This window comes from Pelecanus crispus, chromosome 1 (genome assembly GCF_030463565.1).
Source record: "Pelecanus crispus isolate bPelCri1 chromosome 1, bPelCri1.pri, whole genome shotgun sequence".
In the NCBI taxonomy this organism is placed as follows: Eukaryota; Metazoa; Chordata; class Aves; order Pelecaniformes; family Pelecanidae; genus Pelecanus; species Pelecanus crispus.
This window is the reverse complement of record NC_134643.1, coordinates 70,904,562-70,917,185: the sequence shown is the minus strand read 5'-3', so window position 1 is coordinate 70,917,185 and position 12,624 is coordinate 70,904,562. Positions and strand designations below refer to the sequence as shown.

At 42.5% G+C, this 12,624-nt stretch overlaps 1 protein-coding gene across 2 annotated transcripts in view; it reads right to left on the bottom strand.

The window, feature by feature from the left end:
* Positions 1-12,624, bottom strand: part of CACNA1C (calcium voltage-gated channel subunit alpha1 C) — a 494,372-nt gene that overhangs the window by 73,515 nt on the left and 408,233 nt on the right. Inside the window, exons 21-29 of one of the 2 annotated variants that reach the window (XM_075727965.1) lie at positions 9,744-9,803; positions 9,548-9,607; positions 5,725-5,831; positions 4,141-4,228; positions 2,884-2,991; positions 2,133-2,185; positions 1,881-2,027; positions 773-974; positions 170-328 (exon numbers count right to left, since the gene is read on the bottom strand). In XM_075727965.1, coding sequence (XP_075584080.1) covers positions 170-328; positions 773-974; positions 1,881-2,027; positions 2,133-2,185; positions 2,884-2,991; positions 4,141-4,228; positions 5,725-5,831; positions 9,548-9,607; positions 9,744-9,803 — 984 coding nt within the window. The remainder of the gene's footprint in view (positions 1-169; positions 329-772; positions 975-1,880; positions 2,028-2,132; positions 2,186-2,883; positions 2,992-4,140; positions 4,229-5,724; positions 5,832-9,547; positions 9,608-9,743; positions 9,804-12,624) is intronic. The other variant, XM_075727966.1, reaches the window with a different exon arrangement.

The window sequence follows — 12,624 nt, the reverse complement described above, 5'->3', positions numbered from 1 at the left end:
TCATCAGGAGTGAACATGGTACAATGGTTTTTATCATGTCCCTGCCCCTATCCCTCAATACATGGTGTGAAGGTGAAAGCAGGTCTCAACCTCGTCCATTTCTACATTTTCCCCAACAAAGTCTAATAATTCATCACCTGTAAGGTTTTCTGCTTGCTTGCTTACTTACTTGCATAGCCAGGCAGATGGTGTTCAGCAGGATCAGAACAAACATCAGGTATTCAAAATAGGTGGAGTTGACCACATACCAAACTTTGTACTGGTACTGGTTTTTAGGGATGTATCTCCGCAGGGGCCGGGCCTTCAGGGCATATTCTACACACTGGCGCTGTGAAAGAGGTAGGGTAGATTTAAAAATCAAAACCAAAATACAGGGTTGGTCAGCTACCTCCAAATATAATAAAAACACAATGTGTTTCAAGTTTTTTACTGAAATGAAAATGCTTGGTAGAATTTCTTTTAGGTTGTAATCTGATGTGTATATTCTATCTGTTGAAGAGTTCCATATGCATTTACTTTGGCCAGACAATGCTGTCATGTTCATCTAATCTTAGTGAACCAAATGGTACAGCACACATTTTTAAGTAAATCTTGAGCAAATCTTACAGCAAGATTTTTTTTTACCTGACTCCTGAAAGATGGCAGTGAAGCCATCTTAGTGTTTTATCTTGTTGGCAATCTTCACATGTTCCTTTCTGTATGTATTTCTCTCTTAAATGCCTGTTCTCAATGTATCTTCTACCTTTAGTGGCAACAAGTTGTAGTAAATTACCTGGTTTTTGTCCAGCTCACAGTTCTTGTACTCTTGTTCTCCTTGTTCCTGAAATGTGACGATGACGAAACCAACGAAGATGTTCATCATGAAGAAAGCAATGATGATGATGTAGATAATAAAGAAGATGGAGATCTCAACCCTGTGATTATAGATGGGTCCCACATCCTCCATGTGGGAATCAATGGACCTATACAGCAACCTGAAAGCAAACAGGACCCCAATGCAGAAAAAGTCTGCGACTGCCTTGAGGCCTTATAGGTGATGTTATAAAGTTTAACTTTGTGATTTTCTTCTACTTGTATCAAAATTACTTCACTCACAGATGCACAGACTTGCACTGATCTGAGTGCAAACTCTTGCAAAAGAGAAGACATGGCTCTTACTAACTTTACACATTTGAACCTGTTCATGGGTGAAATGTTTTCACAATTGAACAATTAAAATTTAAAACAAAAGCATGCCCTTCAGTTAACAGAAGACAGGAGAGTCTGTGTTGTTGGGAACTGAGTTTTGTGAGAAAAGGGGATCTCAGCACTTTTAACATTTGTTAACACTGCTGTTGGTATCACCTGGTGATACAGTTCAGGGTCAGCCCCCTGATACCCTGCATGCCCATGTCACTCTGACAGACTGGAGCTGCAGGAGTCCTTGGCCCCTGTGGCACAGCCAGCACAGCCTGGTAAGATATCCCATACCTGCCCATACTGCAGAGACAGCACTGCTGTGTCTCATATTGCCCTGCTGGCTCCATCACAAAACTTGCAACACCTAGCAATACAGTTAAGTGCCTGACAGGCATTTTATATCCATTTATATATATAATATTTGTAATAAATATTGCTATTACTGCTACTACTGGCAATCACTTTTTAAGAGCTAGAGACAGTGCTGTGCACTGTTAAGTACAGGAACAGCAATTCCTGCAGGCCCTGAGGAATTTACAAAGTACATAATACTACAATGACTGCTGCTACTATTGCTACATTTAGTGCTTTAGACTTATTTAAATACTTAGAATGGGAAAGACTATGCTCTGCGTTTGAATTTTCTCTTTTGAAATGAATGAGGACATTTCTGGTGTTGCACCGGCCCAAGAAGCACTCACTCTGGCCAGCCCTCAAAGGTTGAGACAGTGAAGAGGGCCATCATGGCAGTTAAGACGTTGTCGAAGTCAAACTTGCTGTTCTCCCAGCTCCGGGGCTGTATCATTGGCTGGTTGACCTCACCATCCTTGTATGTAATGTAGTACCCTCTGTGGATGGAGAGCAGAGAGAGAACATGGCAGAACTGCACTTCCAGTACGAGGCCCTGAGAGTGGGTCACCAGTGAAGGGGGCTAACTGGGAAAGATCACTCACCTGCATTCTGCTGCTGTCTGCTTGGAGCTATCAGTGCAGCTGTACAGCTTGCCCTTGAAAAGGAAGAAAGAGGAGTGAAGCTTCCTTTCCTGACAGTGCAAGGGTTAGGGCAGATAATGTAGCAAGGAGACTGCATTTACTACCTGCTTAACCAACTATGAGTATGTTTACATGCTCTTTTGCAGGTAGATGTGAGCGGCCTGGATCGAGAGTTGCCTGCATCTGGATAGTTCAGAGCACAGGCTTTCATCTGCTTGCACAATACTTTTATGTGTATGTCCTGAGGTGCATGACCACTGAATGCTGCAGAACACTATTTGTCAGAAGGGTGGTGAAGGGTAAAGAAATAAAAGCAGACATAAAGAAGTGAATTAATAACCTCCCATGATTATCTGGCATGCCCCCTCCTCTACAAGATGGAGGGTAGACAGCCTGCAAGCACCAATCCTTTAGACCAGCCCCCTTCACCTCCCTGGCACTAAGTCATGCCACAGGCTATTTAGGGACAAAGGTGGTTACTGATGATTTCTTATGATTACAGATGAAGGGCGGGAGTTCTGAATATGCCTGGTCCAGTTTTGGGGAACTCCTGGTAGAAGGAGCCCAGGTAACACCAACAGTGCCCCAAATGTTTTGTCTTTCTCACAGAATACTCCGTCTCCCCTTCCTCAGGCTTCTTCATGCTATTTTTCTTCCCACTGCCGAATACAGCTCAGTGTAATGGATGAATGAATGGGCCCAATGGTTTTACCTTAAACAACTGAACTCCAATGCAGGCAAACATGAACTGCAGCAAAGTGGTGACAATCACAATGTTTCCAATGGTTCGGATGGCGACAAACACACACTGGACCACATGCTGCAAATGGAAGATAGGAACAAAAGTAACTTGCAGGATTGTTGTGAGCTGCTCTGGCTAAGAGAGAAGCCCAAGACTAGAAATACAAATAAAAGAATTTCACTTAACTATTGCCCATTAAGTCATGTCCCAGGAAAGGGGAGAGAAGACCAACTTGTTATGTTCCTCACTGTACTCTTAGAAGCAGGCAGAAAGGGATAGGAAAATAACAGAGCTCAGCTCTCTGAAACTTCCAGCAGCACCAGCTTACATAGTTGGCCACCCACCAGCCCACAGGAACGAGTTTATCTGTTTATCTAATACAGCAAGGCTATGTTAAAATAGGCTTGTAAGACCATCTGTAATCCTAGCAAACTACATCATTTAACCTCAGTGGGGATGCTGGGCCACCCAGCTGGAAAGCAGCTTGGCAGAAAAGGATCTGGGAATCCTGGTGGACACCAAGTTGAACATGAGCCCTTGCTGCAAAGGCGGCAAATGGTATCCTGGTATCCTGGGCTGCATTAGTACTTCCAGCAGGTTGAGGGAGGTGATCCTTCCCCTCTACTCAGCACTGGTGAGGCCACACCTGGAGTACTGGGTCCAGTTCTGGGCTCCTCAGTACAAGAGAGCCATGCATGTACTGGAGGGAGTCCAGCAAAGGGCCACACAGATGATTAAGGGACTGAAGCATCCCTCCGATGAGGTAAGCCTGAGAGAGCTGGGACTGTTTAGTCTATAGAAGAGAAGGCTCAAGGGAATTTGTCAAGGTATATAAATATCTGAAGGGAAGGTGCAAAGAAGGCAGAGCCAGGTTCTTTTCAGTGGTGCCCACTCACAGGACAAGAGGCAATGGGCACAAACTGAAACACAGGAGGTTCATCTGAACATTGGGAAACACTTTTTTACTTTGAGGATGACTAAGCACAGGTTGCCCAGAGAGGCTGTGGTGTCTCCCTCCGTGCAGATATTCAAAAGGCATCTGGGCATGGTCCTGGGCAACCTGCTCTCGGTGGCCCTGCTTGAGCAGAGTTGGACCAGATGACCTTGAAAGGTCCCTTCCAACCTCAAGCATTCTGTGATTCTGCTGAAACACTACTTGAACCATTGCAAAAGTGCTTGAAATAACTTGCATTTATAGTTTACAGAATGCATTGGGACTCTTCTAACCTTTAGTCCTTTGGCTCTGTTGATGGCCCTCAGTGGTCTAAGCACTCGCAGAACACGCAGAATCTTCACCACATTAATGGCACTGGACCTGAAAGAAAGTATTGGAAGGTTTGAGAGATACAGCAACACAGGGGGTGTGCTGCAAGGGCAGATGGATTTCACCCACTCTTTCTTGTTTGAAATCCTACATAGCCTTATACTGCTTAGGATAGTTAGAGAGTCAACTCTTTGCTATGGCATTTCAGGGGTAAGGAAACTACTCTTTGATATTATCTTCAAAGGTCTTGCTTCCTGCTCTGGGCAGGCTCAGTATTACATTGTCTTGGCTTTCACCATCTCTGCCATATTAATGGAGGGAATGGAACATGGGCAGGTTATTTTTTTAAGCAGGGCAGGCTGCCAAATACTCTGTAGATATCTAATGGAAATTGTACCAAGGTGTAGTCATCACAAGACTCAGATAAGGCTAAGAGAAGCACTCTACAGAAATATTCATAGAAGAGTGGAAACTCCAGGTGACTCCAGCATTAAAGGTATACTGTCCACCTGAAGTTTGATCCTGCAATGTGTTTGACCTCTGATTCTGCAAATCAATTTAGCATGTACATAAATTTAAGGATGTGGAAACTCCCACTGAATTGAGTAGGATGACATATACTTAATTTTAAGTACTGAACACAACTGTCTGCTACAACAGAGCTGCCTGCATCTTCCAATACTAAAACCCTGGTTGAGAATCTTCTCCATGCTGTGTGTCATCAGGCCTTCCCACTGATTTTGGGAACAGTTTTTTTGCTAATATATTAGAAGTCTAGTTAGTTCTAAAAGAAAGAAACAGCAGGTCAAAACAAGTACCATGCCATTCTTAAGACCTTGACTGAAAGCTCAATGGACCTGACAAATCTTTCTGCTTGACTTAGCTCTGGAACATAACATACTTGAGCTGCTAACCTGTAATGGTAACAATTGGGAGCTTATTTCCTATCAGATGTGATACTTAGGAAACTCCCCATCTGACACACAGTTCCACATAGTCAAGTAAATCTATAAAATTATTAAGCAAGATAACAGATCAACCAACACAAAGTGGCGCGACAGAAGCAGGACCAACTGTCGCTGCCACCAGCACTCTGCAGATTTTCACACAGCTCTTCAAGTGCTTGATGGTCTTCCATTGACCAAGACCCACAACATCTTAGGAAATAGCAAAACATTATCACCCCATTTTCCAAAGATATTATGAGAGCTCTAGGAGGGATCAGGAAGTCACTTAACTGTCCTGAACTGATACAGTGAATCAGAGATCTTGGAACAAAGCTAAAGTCATGATTCCCAATGGATCAAGTTTCTTGTTCCCATTTGCTCTTTCTGGAAGATCCCCCCTCCAGGTCACTAGTGTAGCATTTCCCAATTATTACCTCCCCTCCTGAGGATGAATTTTAACAGTCTTGAATCATTTGAGAAAAATACCTCCAGGCTCATGAGAAAAATCTTACCCAGATAAGACAATGAGACCAAGGTACCACCTCCCAACCTGGCTCTACAATCCCAGAAAAAACAGCCAGTTGAAAACAGCTCACTCACTGGATCCCAAAAGAGATGAGAGAAACGCTGACCACCAGCAGGTCTAAGATGTTGAAATAGTTTCTGCAGAAGGAGCCCTTATGGAGGAAAGCCCCGTATGCGGTCATCTGCAGGAAGGCACATGAAGACACAAGCACACTTTGCCATTAGCATCTGTTCAGGAACCAAACCCACCTGGTTGTGCCCAGAGCATTTAACTGGGGAGGGGCAGTATTTCTAACATAAGGCAATTTACCCCCAGACCCCAAAAGAGAAGTTGAGTCCCCATTGAAAGAAAAGAGAGTGAAGAAGACAGTAAGATAACTATGAAAGACCTAACTAGAGAAAGCCAATACTAGGTTCAGTGAAGAAAATATGGACTTCGAGTGCATAGAGTACATAACATTTAGAATCAGCAAAGCAGCAGAATGACTGCTTGCAAAAATGACTCTTTGCAATCATATGCTTTTCCCTTTTTCTTCAATGGCAGAGGACACTTTTGAGTATGATGCTTGTATTCTATAAAGGTCTCTTTGGTTAATTGAATTAAAATTATAAAATAAAAAGGGCTCTTTTGTAATGTTTTTCAATGCTTAGAACAGCTGCCATGGACAGTTGAGCTCTCTTCCCTCCATGAAGGACAAACAGAATCCCTCAGGGATTTGACAGTTGAGAGCTGAACTAAAGCAACAGCAGGAATTCCTACTCTCTTCAGTTTTCTCCTTCTGTTCAGCTCAATCCTGTACTCCTTTTCCTACCCCTGTCCAGTTTCCTCCATTTTTATTCTAGAAGCAGTTGCATTTTCCCCTTGGTTTTCCTCACAAAGCCCAAGGTAAGATTCCTCGAGACAGAGTGTTTTCTTTGTGGAGGTAATCATTATGAACATCACCCAGTAGAGGAAGGGAAAGATTTTACATATTTTACAAGGGACTTTCTGCCCCTTCTGGGTATGAAGGGGTATTGAATACCTGCTGGTGTTGGGGAGGGTGTCACAGCTCCAGAACTGGATTAAGTGACAGTCTAAACAGAAGTGGGTCTCAGCCATAATGTCAGACCTAAACAATTCTGAGCTCAGAATTTGAATTTTAGACTGAGCTCAGTTACACAATGTGACTAAACGAGTCTGGCATGGTTAAAGAGGGTGAGGTGATGGGGGTATTTGTACCACCTACCTTAGACTCGGTGAGCAATCTAACGTAGCTGCTTTGAAGAAACCCCACCCCTACAACTGCTAATCTCCCTCCATTACCTGCATTAGGAACACAGGCTTCTAAATTTGGTCCTCTGAATCTCATCTAAGTTAGATGTCTAAGGTAACTTGAAGCAGACACCATGAGACTGTTCCTCAATGGCGAGCTCTAGCCAGACTCCCAGCTGAGAAGTGAGGACTAGAAATTCAAACTGCAGTTTTCTAGCTCCCACTAATAGCTCAGGATGGTGTACCTGCTAGCGGTTTCCAGCCATGCCTACCTGTGACAACTTTATTCAGAGGAGGGTGGAAGGGCACATGGTATATCAGATTATTTTTTTCACCAAACATCCATGACATCAGGGAACTGCCTGTCAGTCAGTCAGACAGAACTTAGAAGGGGAGGAAGTATAAACTCTGGTCTTGGCTTAGAATTTATACTTATAGACACATTCAATTGCGGAAGGGGGAAGGGGTTCTTGCCATAACAAAGGTGGTAAAGATGCCCTTTACTGGTTAGATTTTGTATGGCAATCTTGAAAGAAAGGAGACACCATTGAAATCAGGAGGGGAAGCTCTGCTGAGTTTAAGCTCTATACAAACTGTGGCTCTATCAAGCCTGTTGAGAGATTTTTGTTATCTCAGAAGAGACTCTCAAAGAGTGTGTAATCTATGTCTGCCTCCCATGTGGGGCATTGAACAAGCTTTTAGGATGCCAGGTAATAAAACCTGGTGGTCACCTTGCTAACATTCACGAGACACCACCATGGCAGTGTGGGGCTTGCAGTTGTTACCAGCAACATGAGAGCAGATGAAGCTTGTTTCTTTACAGCCTTGAACATCCTATGGCCATTTATTCTTTTGTTTCTTACCATTTGGTGGTGTTGGGTTGATGGTTGGACTGATGATCTTAGAGATCCTTTCCAACCTTAACGATTCCTAGTTTTTACTTTCATTAAAAAATAATCCAGCCACCAAGCCAGGAAACATGAAATTATTACTCTACCCTTAATTGGTGTAGTGGTGGACTTGGTAGCGTTAGGTTAATGGTTGGACTGGATGATATTAAAGGTTTTTTCCAACCTAAATGATTCTATGAGCCTATGATTCTATGATTTACACTAACTTTGCTGTTGTTTGTGTAAACATTGTGTTTAATGCAAGGCAGCAGAGAAACACACCCTGAGAAACCAAGCAACTTGTGAGGCAGGAACTGACAGGATAAGAACAGAAGAATTTCTTAAACGTTTGTAGTCCTTGCACTCCTCTCCCACTTGAACCCAGAGAATATTCAGAGTTGCTGACATAAATCTACTGAAGTTAACAGGACGACATCAGGAAGGCTTAGGTACTATGCAGTACACTCCCCTGGTGAAAACAGAGCAATACACCAATGGGTTGGGTTAGGTTCTGCTTCCACTGAAGTCATTAGGAGTGTTATCATTTGCTTCATGTTGTGGTTCCACTTCAGTGGAAGCAGAATTAGTAATTGTAAGTTCAAACAGTGCCTTGAACTATGGTTTTGTTTTTAAATGTTGCTGTTGAGATGTTTTCCTTTTTTGACAGACCTTTTTGGTCAGCCATTTGGTATGCGCCTGTTCAGATTTATTGTGTAAACACAGATGCACACTGTAGACAAGCATAATATGTACACCTCTTTGGAGAACATTATGGCTTTGGTGATTTTAAGTCATATCAAAAAGCACATTTCTCTAGAAAAATATGCAGGGGCCACCCTGCTTGCCAGCCTTCAGTATGGATACTGTTATTAGGGTCTTGAGCTGCGAGATTTGAGCAACTCTAAGGTACTGCCTGCCAGCACTTAGAACTAGCTTGCTGAGAAAAAAACCAAGCTGCCAAGTGAACCTAGCATTTAGAAAGCCAGAACTTTGCTCAATTACTGTTATTTAAATTATTAGCCTACCAATTTGGGAAAATTAGAGTTAAGAACAAGGCAGCCTATTTTTATTTTCTTATGAGCTCAACCATTCTCCTGCACATTTCCCTTGGTATAGAGCATGTTCCTGGGAAACGGGAAGCTGGGTTTCAAACAGGCGACACAGCAATTTTAATTCGCAGCTACAGTCCTTGGTGTTTCAGTGATTTGTACTCTCGGATACCTCTCCACACTTAAAAAGTAAGCTTCTGCACTGCGCTCCCTGCCTCCTACTTGACTGTGCACCCTGTAACCTCACAGAAGTCATTGGCCGCCCTCTGGCCCGGCCTCATGACTTGTGCAGAATGGAGACCTTCTCTTTGGGTTGCAGCATGTGTAAGAGGAGGTGTATGTGCTCAGGGTTCCTTGCACAGCAAACAAATCCTGTTTTGGAAAGACTGGCCAGGGTACAGAGAGAAATTTATGGGGTGATGGCCTTTTTCTTGGTCTCCTCTTACTTTTCCCAACAGGATAATCCTTTCATTGTGATTCCCCTAAAAAGCATTGTTTTGATATAGGCCCTGCATTACAAGTTTGAATATCAAAATTTCACAGAAGACTTTTTAAGAAAATACCAAAATGATAAAACCAAAAGATGAACAGTCCTTTGTGTAAGGATAATAATGGGGTTAAAAAAACAAAAAGAGAGCGATAGAAAGAAAGAAGGAAAGAAAGAAAGAAAGAAGGAAGAAAACGAGTGTATTGCTCAGATTGGTTACCTTAAGAATAATTTCTAATGTAAAGATACTAGTGAAGACATAGTCTGCATTGCCTAGGATCTGAAAAATAAGCACAATTGGGTTAGTGGTACTGAGCGTGACCCAGGAACAAACAGGCGTGTGTGTTAGCAACAGATAGTGGCAGAAAACTAGTAAGCTTGTGAACAAGTAATGGTAGAGAAGATGGGCACTTTACCTTCAGAGCAATTTCAATGGTGAAAATGACAGTAAAAACTATATCAAAATAAAAGAGAATCTGTAAAAACAAAAGGGAATAGGAGCAGGGAGGGTAGATCAGTGACTGATCACTTGAATGGGAAATCACAGTTCAAAATCAAATACATATGCCTTTTAACAAGGGAACAAGGAGGACTATATAGGAAATGGTTTTGTAACGACATCCTGTTGAATGCAGTGAAGGTCCTGGCACAGAGGACAAGCAGCACATTACATGACATCTTTTCTGAGTTACAATCCCATGAGGGCTTTAGAGGCAAAATAAATTTTTGGTTGTTGTAGAATTTTCTTTTTTCTTTTTTCTTTTTCTTTTCTCAATCTGATAAAGAACAAACGATTCAAGGGTTTTCCCAAATAGGCTTCCAAACTGAGAATACAAGGATGCCTGGTCTCTCAGTGGAAAACATGAGATTCCTTCTTATTAACTTCCATTCAGGCTTGTTCTGTGTCTCTCGCAAAGGAAGAAAAGCAAACTGCAGATTCATGCTCTAGCTCTTTTTTTTTCTCTATCCTGATTTGGCCTGGATTAGGATGAATAACAAAGACTGTGCCAATTGAACAGAATCCCAGCTCTTGTATTGCAACCATAATTTGGTCATGTGCTAAAGGTGCCTAACTTAAATCTTGCATCTTTCTATTGGCATCCTGGATAACAGGCAAGCTGAAATGCTCATCATTCCCATGAACTTAGACCTGGTGATGGGGATACTGGTGGCATGCATAGCAGACCACAGAAAATGGCCCTAGAGTGTCACAGAAGGCAACAGCAAGTCTGGAAGTGTAAAGTGATTTTCAGAAATGTCATTCACTGCCAATCAATTGACATCCCACAAAAGCAAATGGGAACTTTCTCACTGACTAATAGGACCAGAACTGAACTCTCTTTGTTTCCAATGTATTCCAATATCCCAAGCCATTTTAGTGTTATCTACACTACAAATGGTGAAAACCAAAAGTATCGTGCCCTTGGATTACTGCTGTTTTAGCTTAACCAAATTCTAAACTGGAAGGCCAATATATGGAAGCTGTAGCAAACTGATCATTTGTGAAATTTAAACCCTTACTGCTAAAACACTAATAAACATACAGCAGTAAACTGTCCTCTCCCATCCCACAGGTGTTTATTGTATCTCAATGCCTGTACCCTAACTCAGGCTTATAGGTGTCTAGATTCTTATAGCTTGGTATGCCATGGGCAGTGAGGTAGCTACTGCAAACTACAGGGTTATTTTAGATTGCACTATTTAAGCATGATCCGAATCTGGACTAATCTGCAGACACTGAATATCAAACGGGGGGATGTATCACTTACTGCTACTGTGTAACTTAAAATTCTTCAGATCACTGCTCAATTTTTGATCCCAAGTTGTTCTCACATCTTCAAGGCTGTCTTGGGCTCTATCAATTTTTGTAACTTAGGGAATTAAAAAAAGGGCCATTTCAAGGATAGACAGATCTCAATTGCATCCTATCTTAATTTACACACATTATAACTGGAAATGTCCCCTTGCATTGCTGTCTTGTAGGTCCTGACATTTGGTTATTATATCAATGGAATAATTTTATAATCAATGGGCCAGATTCATAGTACTCTCAGGCTGCTTTGCATGACTCCACCAACATAAAGCAGCCATAAACTTGATTAAAGTGGATGATTAAGCTGTACCTGCAGCTGCTTTACATCACCAGAGCACTGCAAAGCAGCTAGAGCACACTGGTGAATCTGGCACCAAAGCTGCAGCTAGTAAAGACGTCCCTTATAGATGAAATCATGCCTAATGAAAATGATCACTGCTCCACCTGTGCAGGCAGTACCATTTATCAGCAGGCGTATTTATTATTATCTAAATATGAATTTACTCTAGAATATATTAAAATGAATGAGCACCTTGCCATGGTGCAAACAGGAGAATATTGTGAGCACATAAAGACTTAGGACCTGCTTGGGCTTTAAAGGCTGATCAAACTGGGGAGGCACTTCCAAAAACTTGCTGCCTGAACCCTGTGTAACACAAGAAAGATGCAGCCACTAGCCCGCCCCGGGACAGAAGCAGTGTCCAGGCCTCTTTGCTAGCCCATGCTGGAGGATGTTCTCTCCGTTTCTGTCTTTCTGCCCTGGGGCAGTTTTTGTCAACAGCAGCACTAGTCTGCATGAGTCCTTGTGCACAGGTTAATGCCTGATTATGTTGTCACAGAATGAAGGTAGAGGCAGTTTGCTTTCAGCTTGCTTGCTTTCTTTCTCTCCCAGGCCTCCGTGTGGGCACAGGGCAGGACACAATCTTACTGTTCTACTGTCAAAATGTAAAGGCAGGCCACATTTGCAACCCAAACATCTTGTCAGTGTCCCCTTGTATGATACATTTTAAACATCTGTACCTGCAAAAATTAAACACAGATTTTCATGTGACATCAGTGGCTTCAAATACACAAGACAACACTTTGCCCCAAACCTTCAGCTTTTTTATCCAGGACAACCAGCTTTGACTACTTCTTTTCTCCTTTAAATCTGCTACAGATTCTGTGGCAGCTTCTGTGGCATTCAGAAGTCCATATGCCAGTTGACATCACGCTGCAGCGCTAATCCATACCGACATCCATTTATCCCTGTATGGTAGGCACGCTCAGCCGTGCACAAGTGGGCCATTGGTGGCACAGGTTTGCCTGTATTATTTAGTACCGTCCTTCAGGACAAAATGCAAAGCAGCTCTGAGATAAGCTCAGGAATAAACCTCCATTAACACCTTCTCTGCATGCACATACATGTTTAAATGCATGTTCAGGCCAGGATATTTCAGGGAGGTAGAATGCTGAGCATTAAATTAAGGCTTTATTATTAAACA